Source organism: Triticum aestivum, chromosome 5B (assembly GCF_018294505.1).
Source record: "Triticum aestivum cultivar Chinese Spring chromosome 5B, IWGSC CS RefSeq v2.1, whole genome shotgun sequence".
NCBI lineage: Eukaryota > Viridiplantae > Streptophyta > Magnoliopsida > Poales > Poaceae > Triticum > Triticum aestivum.
The window spans coordinates 553,671,850-553,686,205 of NC_057807.1; the positions used below are offsets into that span (position 1 = coordinate 553,671,850).

Genomic DNA, 14,356 nt, shown 5'->3' on the forward strand with positions numbered 1-14,356 from the left:
TTTAATATAGGCCTGAGATCCTTTCGCAAAAAAAAAAGAGGGCCAAAATTCTCCGGAGCAACTGGGAAAGAGGATGGAGGGAAACCCATTGGAATTATCAGAGAAAACCAAAAAAAGCACATTTTTCTTTTCAGTCGTAGTGTTGTTGAAGTACTACTATTTGCATGTTTTTCCATGCTCTTCTGGTGAGAAACATGGTGGGCGATGGCTACACACCTTTCGAATCAGCCAGCACCACCCATCCTTTCTTCCTCCTCGAGAAATATCAGCGCCCGGGCCCACTGTCATCCGCAGCAGTGCCGTGCGACGGCTATTTAACTGACGTGTAGAAAAAGCGAGCAAGAAATTTACATTCTTCTCCTGCCCCCTCCTCCGGCGATGGCCGCCGGTCTCCTCCTCGGCGACGCCGCCGCGGCCCCGCGGGCACGCATCGCCGTCTGCCGGCCGCGCCTGCACCACTGCGGCTGGGCCCCGAGGCCCCACCACGGCTGCCGCCTCTCCCGCGCCCGGGGGCGCGCGCCGGCCAGGTTCGCCGCGTCCGCGTCGGGCGGCGGGCGGGGCGGATGGGACGAGCCGTCGGAGGAGGAGAAGCGGAGGGAGAGGGAGGCGGAGATGGCGCGGCGGCTCAAGGAGGCGGAGGAGATGGACGAGCTGGAGCGCACCGCCGAGGAGCTGCAGAGCCGCGCCGCCCCCGACGACGAGTCCGAGGAGGAGAAGCGCGAGCGCGTCCGCCGCGAGCTCCAGAAGGTCCCCAGTCCCTCTACTTCACGGCCACAGCTTCATACCGCCACCGCCGCGTTGTTGATTGCAGATTACTTAGCAGCACTGCAGCACATGTGCACAGCCGCACTGACATACTGACGCTGCAGAACCAAATTAGCATGGAGAGGGGGGATTATAATTGGATTAAACCAAGCTACACACTATAGCTAGCTAGTTTACTGCTTAGAATTTGTTATCATCCCATTTGTACCTACATTGTTCTAGAATTGGGTACTTGCAGAACTTGGGGAAGGAGGCTGATCATACTGGGGTGTGTTTGCATTGCAGGTGGCCAAGGAGCAGGCCGAGAGGAGGGCGACAGGGAAACAGATGTTCGATCTGGGGCAAAGGGCGTATGGGAAAGGGATGTATGGCCGCTCCATCGAGTTCTTGGAGGCTGCACTCACCATCATACGCCCCTCCTCGCTCCTCGGCGGTGAGGTAGTATCTATCTATATTGGACATGTCATAACATTGCTATGAGATCCATGCGTATGAGGTTACCTGTAGTCTGCTCACTTGTCTGCTGAAGGACTCTGCATATAAGCCCGTGCTAGAAAGAATATTGATGCTAGTGCTAAGTGACTCACTACTATTAGCTATGCCGGTGTCTTGTGTTGCTATGTTATACGCAACATAGTGGAGTGACATCAGATGTATGTGGTGTCAGTCAACCTTAACTTTGTCCTTCTAAATGGTCGTTTAAGGGAGCTAATGAAGGATGAAACCAGCACAACATATGCAGAACAAGAAGATAGCTAGAGCCAGGGAGAACCAAAATATTTCTTCCAGAGTACTCGCCCCGTGGTTCATGGCTCCCTCATTGATTCTTAGAAATTTTCACAAGCCCACCGTATATAGGTATCCCATCCTTATATGAATCCTTCAAAACCATGGACAAAAGTCTGCATGATCTGATTGCTAACTTTTCCAAACTGGTATTTACAAAAGTAAAGTGATGGGAGTAAACATTTGAATCAATGACAATGACTAAATTAAGACTGATCATAGAAGTTATTTACTTGGTGGGAGACTGGGAACTAGAAAGCTTCACACAATTGGAATTATGTTGGAGTTCCTTTTTTGTTTTGTGGGCATGGATGCTGAAAGCAAATGCTCCTGGTGCTTGGTATGTTTACAGGCAGTTCGAATGCACTGCTGGTAAGAATGCAATAAATGGGCTTAGTGGCAGTTGGCACATGTCATTGTTAGCTTGTTATCACAACCTTAGCGGCATCTCAACCTACGAGAAAGACTGGCATTTTGCATTGAGAATTGAAATTATTCTTCGTGTGCATATATTAGATCAAGCTAGCATCATCCTGTATGATCAACATATGAGCAGCCTGTGTCACCCGGTCCAGTTCACTGATTTCAATGAACCTTGATCATGGCTGTAAACTATGATGAAAGATCCTGTATAGGTGCCTTAGTGACATCTACTGCCTGCCCTCACTTCCAGATTCAAATTTGGCTTGCAATGGCATACGATGCCAATAGGCGGCACAAGGAATCCATAGCATTGTACAAAGAATTGGAGAATACACATCCAATGATTAGCATCAGGAGACAAGCAGCTGAATTCCGGTACATTGCTGAGGCGCCCAAGTTGAAGATCTCCAACGATGAGGTGGTCACGATACCGCAAATTGGATCTAGCTGGGACTGGTTAGTTATCTTTCTGACACCGTACTATTTGTTCTCTCACCATCTCTGTGCCTGACAACTACTTTGGTTTCTCTCTGCATGTGAGCGTTGTTTGAGTTAAGTGACACCTTCAAGCAAAACATTAAATAAATAAAATGGACTTTTCTTGGCTGTCAACATTGCGTAAAGGAGAATTTTTTATTTTCAGTCACATATCTGCTTTAGCGGCTAGTATATGAAGTATTAAACGCTGCTGAACTGTACTTATTTTATGCTGTGAACTGGTTGTTTGTTGCTATGCTACCGCATATGACATTGTGTAACTAAATAGTTTTTTAGTTGCAAGTATAGCATCTTTTTAAATTCTTCTTCTTCTTTCCACAACAAAATAATTTTGGCTACTGAGCATAAGTAAATGTCTGTTAATTTTGATTGACCTCATTTTCTAGCTAATTATACATCCTGGATTTAGTTTTCTTTTCTACTCTTAGTTTGAACACTTTAACTGGAGTCAGAACTATGACATACAACACCATGTGAGTAGGCAACATCGTCTGCACTCTGCAAGAGATTTTCAATGTTCATATACTGCTAGTTACAGCTTACATAGAAATATCACTCTTCCATTTCATGCAAGGGAAACTATCTGTCAATTCGTTCTTCTGGATTAAACATTCTAACTTGCCGTGTGTTGTTGCATTAATCAGGTACGCTGGGACATGGAGTGACAAGATCCAAGAGCAAGAAGACAAGAAAAGAAAGATGGTGGCGGCCGCGAGCCAACCGCAGCCTTCGCCAAACGTCTTCGGCAACCTGTTCCTCCTGCGGCCGCCGGGCGAGTGGAAGAAGAGCGCCTGGGCGATTGTCACACTGTGGGCTGTGCTGATCGGGACAGCATTCTATCTGCAGAGATGAACAACTCCTGCAAGTCCTGAAGAGACCACTGACACTCTCATCCTCCATGGTGGCGCGCGCGGATAGCAGGGAGATTGCAGCAAGGGATGTCCTGAGCCTGCATCGGCACCGCCGAGGGCGAAGGCGGATTGCATTTGTTATTTTAGGTGTGCTATCCAGGGAACCTATACATTTCCTTCAAAAGAAAAAAAGAAAGAAAAGAGGAAAGCTATACATATTCCCCTGTGTACTGGCATAGCCCAGATAATATTGTTTCCCCACTGAATGTAAATACCAACTAGAGATGTAATGTAACAAAAAATGCTTATTGGTCCTGTATGCGTTTAGAAAACTCGGCTGTGAATATAATGTGAAGGAAACGTTCTTCTGTGCTTGTGGTAAGAGATAATTGAGTTCAATGTCACTACAAAAAAAAAAGCATAGAGATAGCAGAAATAAATAAATAAATAAAATCTATTGTGACATAGTGAAGCATACGGCCACTTGTATGCCACCAGTTCTTCGATTATCGCGGTGGAGCCGAGCTATATCTTGTTTCCTCACTCTCTCGATGACAAAGTTATCTCTCGGGTATTTCATGAAGATGTTGGATTTTTTGTTTAGCTATGTGATTTTCTGTGTAAATGCTCCTCAGTCCTCATGCTTAATGGGGTGAAACATTCCACTTTTTTGGTGTAGAATGATCCTCATGCTTAGTCTGAACCAAACCATGCATGTCTTTAGTACAGTAACAGATTGTGTATTTTCTTTCTTGAGAGGATGGAACGTGGCTGTTGTGCCTGTGGGTTGTTCTACCTGTTCTCTCTGAAAAATGGAAATAGAAAAAGGAGAAGGAAAAGAGAGAGAGAGAGAAGCAGCCCATTTTGGGCAGTAGGTGGGCCTGGCCCTGGAATGGAATGGTCCGGCCCAGGACGGTGGCTAGGCGACCGAGACGACAGACGACACGACCCACCACCTCCGGGACCAGCGCCCGCAAGACCCACCACCCCCCTCTTCTCTCGCTTTCGCTCCCCTCCGCTTCGGTTTCGCTCTCCCTCCCCACCCTTGAACCCCCACTTCTCCCCTCCCTCTTCTCTAGGGTTTAGCGGCCGAGCTCGCCTACTTGCTACTCCGACAGCGGCTCGGGGCGGGCGGGCGGGCTATGGCCGCGCGGCCGGCCGTCGCGGCGGCGGCGGCGGTGGCGCTGGTGGTGGTCGCCTCCGCGCTGCTCTGCGCCTCGGCGGCGGCGGCAGCGGCAGCGGCGGGCGGGCCCCACATGGCGGACCTCAGCGTGCTCCTGCCCCCGCGCATGACCAGGCCCGTCGAGTACCGCCTCGTCGGCGGGGACGGCTGCTTCACCTGGTACGCGCGCGCGCTCACACGCTTCGGTTACTTCTTCTCCTCGCTCTTGTCCGTCGGGCGGCGCGCCTCGCCGCTGCCTCTGTTACGCGGCGCGAATCCGTGGCGCTGCGTGGTTACTGGCTGTGCCGCGGCCTGCGATTAGGGTGGTTCATGTCGCGTGATTTGTTTAGTGCGCTCGCTTGCATGTTGGGGGTTGTATCGATGCCAATCCTGGTGGTGATGCAGTCATGCAGTAACAGCAGCATTGCTCGGTTTAGCTTGAGGTTTGAGGCTCTAGTGTGCTTCTACCTTCTAGTGAATGGTTTCGTTATTAGTCTCTTAATCGACAAGTTAACCGGACTATTTTGCTGTATTTCTGTCATACACCTTTGATTTATTTAGTGACTGCAGACTGGGAAGATGCCATGTGTACCTTAATTCTCAATTTAGTAGCTGTCTTCTGTCATTCACCTTTGATCCATCGAAGTTGCTCAAATTTGAGGTGGTCTACACCATTTGAAGCTCCTGTATTGTGTGCACTTGAATCTGGATTGCGCATCAATGTGGTTGTTTGCTACTTGTTCTAAGATTCTGTAGCCAGTTGTATAATGATACTTCATGATTTGAGACTGTTTTTGGACCATTCTCCAATCCCTTAGATGGACATTGGGGTAGTGTTTCAGTGTACATTTTGATGAGGTTAAAATTACAGGTCATTGGATCATCATGATATTATATCAGTTAAGCCAGAGTACAACGACAGCAGCAGATGCTCGACAAGCGCTCGTTTGGCATCAATCGCCCCTTACAGCGGCCGCAAGGAGACCTCTGTCTATGCCACTGATATTATTAGTGGAATCACGATACACTGCAAAGTTTTCGTCGACAAAATCTCTCGGATCAGGATTTTCCATCATTCTGTTAAAATCGACCTGGATGAAATCGCCACATTGCGTGTTCATGCCTTTGATGACGAAGGTTATTCTTCATATACTCTCTCCATACTTTTAACAGAACAATAATCATGCTTCACTCTTGTAACAGAAAGAGCCATTGTCCTGTACATGCCTCGTTGAAAGTACTTTATAAACTGTGATACTGCTTTTGCTGTTTTGCATTAGTCTTGCACGTTGCCCCATTGGCATCCATGTTCTTATTGTTTGCTGGATCATTCCAAATTCCAAATATTCATGAAGTCTGTTCCATGCGATTAATAAGCACCATTGTATATTATAGTATATGAGTTTTTGGTTGTTTAGTTTTGGTAAGCACAACCTAGAATTCTTTAGACTGATGAGGCCCCCTCTGTGGTTGAGTTTCTCCTGACACTGGTTCTTGACTGTTACTGCTTCTTTTCCTTGGTCTAAAAACGTGCTAGTGGAATACTTAATTGCATAGTTCCATTAGCCATTTTCTCCATCTGGTTACTTTTTATAATAGTATTTCAATGCTGGGTTGTACTCCCTCCGTCCGGAAATACTTGTCATCAAAATGAATAAAAGGGGATGTATCTAGATGTATTTTAGTTCTAGATACATCCCCTTTTATCCATTTTGATGACGAGTATTTTCGGACGGAGGGAGTATAGCTTAATTTTTTCATTTTGATTCAGAAAATGTGTTCTCGACATTGGTGGGATTGCAGTTTATGTGGCAGCTTACCCCGACGACGCTTGATAACAGTAACCATCATCTTGCTCATATTCCACTGAAAGAAACACATTTAAGTGACTGCAGTGGTTTTTGTGTTGAGATGAATGCGCGGTTTGAGCTTGAAGATAGGGTATGTCGCTATCAAACATTTACACACCATCTTGTTTTCACTTTAGCTCTAGCAAACATTCAGTTCCATATAAAAATATATGTTCTGAATTCTGTTGTAATACTTCTGGCAGGATCTTGGTTCTGATTTCTTTGTCGTGAAGGGTGTTGGGATTGGCCAAGAGGTCGTTAGTGCTCAGTTATTTGAACCACAGTTTGAGCATGTGAGTGACACAATCACTTTAACTGTCGCTGAAGCTATGTCGCTAGAGCCCCCATCACCCGTCCTTGTAACTCTTGGTGTCTCGGTGAATTTCAAACTCAAGATTTTTCGACAAAAGATTGCCCAAGGTACTCTCTAAATGTTGATTTCGTTGCCACAAGATATCTAATTATCTATTGAAGCATACCAACCAGTTTGATTTTATTCAGAAAGTGGAGTGTGGTGTCATGTGATATATTAAGTGTACCTTAACCAGTTTCAGTTTAATCAGAAAGTAGACTGTGGTGCCATGTCATATATGAAAACACATCAGAAGAGGACCACACTTAAAAGTTACGCTGCCATAGCAGATAAACGATTTACATACAACAGAATCTTTATTCAATGGAAAACAAAGAAACTGGTTTAGATGCTTGCACTGAAATCCCCATTTTTAAATGCTGCACTTTGGTTTAGTGGCATGTTCCTTTAGTATAATTTTTAGAAAATTTCTGCTAAAACTTTTTTATTGAATATCTGCTAACGAAAGCTAACAGGTCTTCTCCCTTTTTGTTAGTGGTTAATCTACCATCACAATACCATCTTTGGCATGTGAAGAACTCTTCGGTGGCCCAAGTGGATAGTTCCTTGGGTGTTATACATACTTTGAGTCTGGGATTTACTGATGTCGTTGTTGAAGACACAAGAGTTTCTGGCCACCAACAAGTATCATCTCTACGTGTTGTTATTCCACGGACACTCTTCCTCTATCTAGTTCCTGTTATGGATGATTCTGGTCATTTTCATGGGATAACAAGTATTCCATCCTCAGAAGTATGGTATGTTTTTCCTGGTCAAAAGTACATGGTTCTCGCGAAAGCTTTCGCAGAGGGATTTGATGCTAGAGAGATATTTATTACAGAGGTACTATTCGTCTGATCTTATGCATTTGATTACTTGGTCTCTTTGTTGGTTACTTACTATTGGACACACGGATAATGCACAGACGATCATTAAATCTAAGTGAAAGATCTTGCGTAACACTTGCAATGTTTAGTTTACTATGGCCAAAATATTTGGAAAAAAAAATATAACATTGACCAACAGGTACTAGCACCTGTTGGTAGGCCTTGAACACCTGTGGGCACCAGCGTCTCTAGTTAACCAAGCGAGCTCGGTTCTGCAAAGCTGCATTTACATGATTCCGTTCTTTGAAGTAATTGGGTGACTGGCCATGCACAGAAAATTAACATGAACACCACAATTTTAAATCATGCGTGAAGTACTCTGTTTTACTGATTAATATGAATATGAATTTATCAATACATCAGCAAGCCACAAGTGCCAGGCTCTGGAATTCTAGATGTATTTTCCATAATAAGTTCACTCCTGTGGTTCGTGCAGATAAATGCAGTCATGCATGCTTGTATCAGCAGAACTGAATATTCACATCAAATATTTTGCATGCATGTGCATGCTTTTATCCGCCCTTGTACATGAAGTTAGCGCAATGTTATGCATAATAGATGAATGTATGGAGAAGGAACACCACGTCCTTTATGTTGAGAAAATGAACCTGAACAGCTATAATGATTTTACCATTTGAGCACTTTGGTTATGGATTCGATGTTCTGGCCATATACTACATGCAATCTTATTTTGTTCATTTAATACCCTTGTTTTTTGTTGGCAGGAAAACAATCTTAGATTGGAGAGCAGCACGGTGGAACTATGGAACTTATCGCAGGTTCCAGATAACTCTTTAGGTTCCTATGAAGTGCAAACTTCTAGGTTGCTATTCCCCATTTCTCAGGGAGAAGGATATTTAGTTGCTGCCTTAACCTACAAAGCAGAGGCATCTGGATCAGCAAAGGTACATTTCCTGCATATTCATGTTATTTCTAGCTTTCTTCTCGGGGTGGTTCTAACTTGTATTGTATGCAAAGAACATTAAATTGGTATTGGCAGTTCATAATTAAGCCACAAAGGTTTCTGATTGCTGGATCGACACATTCCATTCTAGGTTCTCAAGCTGCTGCAAAAAGTTAATGTATGCAGTAAAGTGAAGGCAACCTGGGATGTGGGAACAGATAACTCCAATATTATTCACCTACCCTGGGTTCCTGGAGTTTATCAGGAAGTCGAACTGACGGCAGTTGGAGGTATGATTGTCGTGATATCTTCAGTCTTAACCCACTTTTGGTTTGTAAATGGATTTGACCGGTATTCTTTTTGTACTCAACTGAAGGTTGTGGTAAGACGCCGGAGGACTACAAGTTATTTTCGTCTGATGAAAGTGTTGTTTCTGTGTCTGATTCCCATACTGTGCGTGCTAAAAAGCCTGGTCAAGCTGTCATCAAAGTAGTTTCTACCTTTGATTTCCTGAATTTTGATGAGGTATGTGAATATATAATCTCCTTCGTATATTGTTATTCTGATCTCTCATAAACTGCTGGTTTATACTCTTATCTGCTTTAAACATGTAAAAGTCACTCGCTAGGAAATCTAATTATTTCATTCTGCACTAGTACTAAAGCTTGGGATCTGCGAGATCTATATTTTGTGTTGAACTATTGTACTTTGAACTAAGAAAGACTGCTTTGCCTACTTTTCCCTTCTGTTATTTATAACACAAAATGCCATCTTAATAGCAAAAATACATTAAAATAATGACTTATTAATAGAATGGGAATTGTTGGCTTGTTGCTTCTGTGTAAACAAACACCTGTAGCCAGCAAAAGCCATAAAACTAAAATCTTTTTCGAGAAAACGCAAAGGACTCTTTGCGTTTCATTTCATTGAAAAGATGAGAAGATACAGTCCTCCTAGGAGGTGGTGGTTACATGGGTTAGCACCCTATCAGTGAACATCCCAATTAGTGGGAAGGACTACCATGAGGCCCAATGCGCCGGCTTGTGCCCAACATTTGGCTTCGGCCTTAATCCTATCTACGAGTGTGTGAACCGAGGGGCGCGCATTCTCGAAGACGCACTCGTTCCGCTGCTTCCAGATCATCCAAGGGATGAGCATGGCGATGGATTGTAGGCCTTTCCGTAGCGCATGTGGGGTCTGCCCTTTCGTGTATAGTTACTGCTGTGTGTATAGTTACTGTAAAAACATTATGTAGGGAATGTGTATTGTTCCTACTGTTTAGTACTTTAGTCAAATAATATATGCATTGTTTATCTTCCACTAATTTCGCCTGTAGACTTTTCCTTTTGTGTAGCAAAAAACTTCAAATTAGAGGGCACACCTAATAAGGGCTCCTTTGGTTCAAAGGAAAAATGGATGAAAAACGTAGGAATAGGAAATATTCCTATGGTGATACTATTCATGCCTTTGGTTCAAAGGAATGGGATAAAGGAAAAAATTTAAGGAAATTTCCCTCTGATCTCAGTGTCAAAGGAAAAATGTAGGAGGTCCTTTTCAAATACCTATGCATGAAGAACGAGACTAAGATTCTTAGTGGCATAATTACATTCTAACTATATATTTTCATGTGGTTTGACTTTGATTTGACCGTGTTTATTAGGATTCCTGTGTCTTTCCAATTTCTGTAAACCAAACACCAAAGTTTATAGAATTCCTTTGTTTACCAGTCCTCTGCTTTGCACATGCATTCCTATCATATTCTGTGTTTTTCCTATTCCTGTGTTTTTAGTATCCAGCGAACCAAATTATTTAGTAGTCTATGCATCTTCTTAAAGATGCAAAAAAGTACTAACCAGCTGCCTGATGTATCTTTTCCATCTAATACCTATTTGCACTAGCTCATGCACAAGCACACCACCCTCGCGTATGCTATTTGTGTATGCAACTATGCATGCAGCCATGTGGTCCAATCACTTGATAGGCATGTCCTCTGGTCGGTACTTTTAACTGTGTTGTAAGTTGATTGCGTAGGGTCTGTTTCTTTCTTTCTTTTCTTTTATGAGTGAACTTTCTTCTGTACGGCTAGTACTCCACCTACATGTTTTCGTTCGTCTTTCATTTAAGCAAGTTGCCAAGTCAGTTTTTTCAGCTCATTGTGTTTGCTTCATAACGCAGGTCATTATTGAAGTATCCTCTCCTTCAGCACTGGCTATATTGCCAATCTTTCCTGTGGAGGTGGCTGTTGGAACACAACTTCATGCTGCTGTGACATTTAAAACATCTAATGGTGATTAACATGATATAGGCTGGCTATTTTGTGATCTGAATACACTGTTATTTATTTCTAATAGCTGTTCATAATGTTTCTCTTTGCAGGACACCCATACTCGAGATGTGATTATTTTAATGCTTTTATAAGGTGGAGTCTACTATCTGAGAATCAAACTTTTGAAGTTGTTGATGCATCTGAGGCTTTGACTGTTGAGGCCTTAAAGCATCATAGTAGTTCTTCGGCACAATATGGCAATCCTTGTGCCTGGATATCTCTAAATGCATCTGCTGCTGGTCGAGCCACAATAGTTGCGACGTTTTCCTCCGAGTCCGATTCCTATTTTGAGACTTTTAATGAGCCTATTTTTCTGAAGGCCACATCAAAAGTATCTGCATATTATCCTCTTCTGGTACTCCAAGCAGGAAATGGAAACCAGTTTGGTGGTTACTGGGTTGACTTATCTAGATTACAGAGTGGAATTCAGAATATGGGTAACAACTCTCCCATGGAGCTGTACTTGGTTCCTGGATCAACCATGGATGTGTTTCTCTTTGGAGGGCCTGAACAGTGGGACAAAGTGGTTGATTTTGTCGAAACTGTTGATGTTGTTGGCGCACTAGAAAATTATATCATTGGCTCTACTGCTGTGCAAAAAATATCTAGTGGACTATACCGAGTTTCTTGCCAAAGCAAAGGGATCTTTGTAAGCACTTTCAATACTGCTATCAGTTGATTCAATTCTAATGCATTGCTTCCTTAATCCTTGCTGAATACATTCAATTTATCATATTTTTTCTGTAGAAACTGTTGTTTTCACGTGGAAACATGATTGGGAAGGATCATCCTGTGCCTGCTGTTGCCAAATCAGAGCTATCAATTGTTTGTGACTTACCATCAGCAGTAACATTGATTGCAAATGAAAATGGTACGATCATGCTCTTTTCATTGATAATCCAGTATGATTCATAAATTACAGTATGCCTTTGATAAATACCTTTTACAGTCTCATTCTGTAAAGCTTAGATGTGGCACTTATCCATTTTTGACACTTCGACAGAAAACCGGCTTGATATTTTGGAAGCGGCAAGTAAAGTTGACCGTAGCCCCAATAGGCTGCAAGTATCTCCTGTTGTAATCTCAAATGGAAGAAGCATACGTCTAGCTGCTGCTGGTGTACATCAAAATGGAAGATTTTTTGCCAATTCGTCCTCTCTTTGCTTGAGATGGGAAGTCACTGAATGTGAGGGACTTGCTTACTTGGATCAAGACGAAGATGCTGAAATGTTAGAACAGTCATCTTGGGAGAGGTTTCTTGTCCTACAGAATTCGACGGGAATGGTTAGTATGGCTTGCAGTCCACACCAACTGCTTTGAATGTTGAATTTCACATCAAATGGATACTTGTCCTTAGCACTCATATTTTGTTGATGCAATCCACTTCTATATATGAGCAATGGTACAGTAGTTTGCAGAATGTTGAGGATCTAATTAAGAATAGTATGTCCTCCTGTGGTTTAAAATTCTGATGCATAATTTATCCTTTTTCAATATTTGAACTTCCAGTGCACTGCCCGTGCTACAGTCATTGGCTTTTCTTCCAGAATTGCTAGCAAAACCCGTGAAGGACACATGTTTCTTCCAAGCGAACATGACAATCTCACAGATGCTATTCAGTTGCAGGTAAATCATACTAGATTTCTTTTGGGGTTGATTATTTCCTTGATTTTGCTATAACACGTTTATCTACTCATTTTTGGTTTACCCAGATTGTTTCTTCGTTAAGAGTCACTCCAGAGTATGTCTTGTTAGTTTCCCATCGTGAAGCACAGGTATGTATTGGCAACTCTGAATTCTCTGCATCATAGAATAATTTATCATTTTTCTTTTTTTACTTGTGCTCTGATGTATTTGTGCTACAGGAAACCTTAGCTGTCAGTGGTGGCACATGCTTTCTAGATGCCTCTACCAATGACACACATGTGGTCCAAATAGTTCAACATCCAGGGAAGGCCCTATGTTCCCAGTTGATTCTTGGTGCTAGAGGCTTGGGCAGTGCTGTCGTGACAATTCAGGACATTGGCCTTTCTCCTAGAGTATCGACTAGTTCTCTGGTATATTCCTTTGCCACTGTGTCCCTGATTTTCTCAGTATTTCGTTTTGCTTATGAGTTATGTCAACCAAGTGTTTTTTATTGCCTGCCATGTTTGACCCGTTATGCCTATCACACTCCCATTTAGCCATTTACCATATTTCTTGAGATGATAAAACTTGTAGTATACACCTGTCATCATTAATAGCCACACTAACTCTCGTCAAATTATTTCACAGCAATACAGGCGTATTAATCTTCGTTTCTGCCCCACTATTTGTCAAAATGACAACTACTTGCATGTTGTATATGCTATTGCAGGTTAGAGTTGCAAATGTTGACTGGATTCAGATATTGTCAGAAGAGCACATCAGCATTATGGTACAGTGATATGCTTTCATTGTTGCAAATTTGTTTTCTCCAGATGCTAAACCTTTCGGGTATATTTCCATTGACACCTTGCTTTGTTTCTAGGAAGGAACCACAAAAGATTTTCAAATTTCAGCTGGGACCCAAGATGGACAAGTCTTCGGAGATTCTCAGGTATGCTAGTGCCACTATGCACAATTTCCCCCCATTGATTGTATTTGTTGGTGTTAATTCTTCTCTCTTTGCACTGGCAAGCTTCTGTTCAATCAACTATACCAGATCTAGTATCGTTAAATCTCAAGTTATTTTTTTGGTCCAATCCACGTTTTTATAATCCTTCTAACTTTGTAGCATCTCAACTGAATGCATTTTTCTGCCCCCTGTTGGCCCTTGATGCATTTGATCGTTACAGAAATATGCTGCTACCATCTGGGAGTAATACCACCTCCTCGTTTCACCTTAATAAAGCCAAATGTACACTGTTGCTGTTTCTAGGACTGGTTAATTGTGGTCTGGATTCAAATATCACTTAACTGTGCGTTCATTTTCAATGCCCAGCATGCATGAAAATCGGTCAGTACAAGCTGTATATGTATAAGTTATTAAGTTCATCACAGAGTACAGTGCTGCACAGTATAGGGACACAAAATATGTGAATCTCAGAGTAAGAACTAATGTTGGATCTAGGGTTTCTAGGTACCCTCTGGGGGTAGAAAATGATCTCTTGGTATTTATTACTGTCACCTCTTTCCATTTACCAATTTCTTTCTCTGCAGTACAAGTACATGGGAATTGAGGTACATCTTGGTGATGAAATTCTGGATCATGTTAATCCAAGCGAGTCGCTGGATGGACCAAAATTTTCAATTAAAGCTGCAAAAACTGGGACAACGTCTCTTTATGTAAGTTCACAATCAATATATTGTTGGTTTGAGATGCTTATTGTCTGGCAGCCCTCATTATATCTCCAATCTTCAGGTTAGTACTAAGCAACGCTCTGGGCAAAGAGTTTTGAGTCAGGTTATAAATGTGGAAGTGTACAAACCATTGCGAATACATCCTGAGTACATCTACCTCACACCGGGTGCCTCCTTTGTGGTAATCATTACCTTCACTCCTAAAATTAATGTCGCCTGTATGTGGTTATT

The 14,356-nt window shown here is 42.7% G+C and overlaps 2 protein-coding genes across 2 annotated transcripts in view; both read left to right on the plus strand.

Moving 5' to 3' along the window:
* The first annotated feature begins 292 nt into the window (after window positions 1-292).
* LOC123113160 (uncharacterized) lies at window positions 293-3,691 on the plus strand. The gene is made up of 4 exons (XM_044534312.1): window positions 293-747; window positions 1,051-1,203; window positions 2,225-2,430; window positions 3,117-3,691. Exons 1-4 carry the CDS (start codon window positions 379-381, stop codon window positions 3,322-3,324), a joined length of 936 nt encoding a protein of 311 aa, XP_044390247.1. The 5' UTR covers window positions 293-378; the 3' UTR covers window positions 3,325-3,691.
* Window positions 3,692-4,386: 695 nt separating this feature from the next.
* The window catches only part of LOC123113161 (nuclear pore complex protein GP210), a 17,122-nt gene continuing 7,152 nt past the window's right edge, over window positions 4,387-14,356 (plus strand). The window contains exons 1-19 of the mRNA XM_044534313.1: window positions 4,387-4,665; window positions 5,357-5,622; window positions 6,257-6,426; window positions 6,539-6,755; window positions 7,184-7,530; window positions 8,300-8,479; window positions 8,630-8,768; window positions 8,855-9,003; window positions 10,654-10,765; window positions 10,855-11,453; window positions 11,552-11,675; window positions 11,808-12,088; window positions 12,314-12,430; window positions 12,517-12,579; window positions 12,670-12,861; window positions 13,161-13,220; window positions 13,314-13,382; window positions 13,985-14,110; window positions 14,187-14,306. Of these exons, the coding sequence (XP_044390248.1) occupies window positions 4,466-4,665; window positions 5,357-5,622; window positions 6,257-6,426; window positions 6,539-6,755; window positions 7,184-7,530; window positions 8,300-8,479; window positions 8,630-8,768; window positions 8,855-9,003; window positions 10,654-10,765; window positions 10,855-11,453; window positions 11,552-11,675; window positions 11,808-12,088; window positions 12,314-12,430; window positions 12,517-12,579; window positions 12,670-12,861; window positions 13,161-13,220; window positions 13,314-13,382; window positions 13,985-14,110; window positions 14,187-14,306 (3,531 nt within the window). The 5' untranslated portion in view covers window positions 4,387-4,465. The remainder of the gene's footprint in view (window positions 4,666-5,356; window positions 5,623-6,256; window positions 6,427-6,538; window positions 6,756-7,183; window positions 7,531-8,299; window positions 8,480-8,629; window positions 8,769-8,854; window positions 9,004-10,653; window positions 10,766-10,854; window positions 11,454-11,551; window positions 11,676-11,807; window positions 12,089-12,313; window positions 12,431-12,516; window positions 12,580-12,669; window positions 12,862-13,160; window positions 13,221-13,313; window positions 13,383-13,984; window positions 14,111-14,186; window positions 14,307-14,356) is intronic.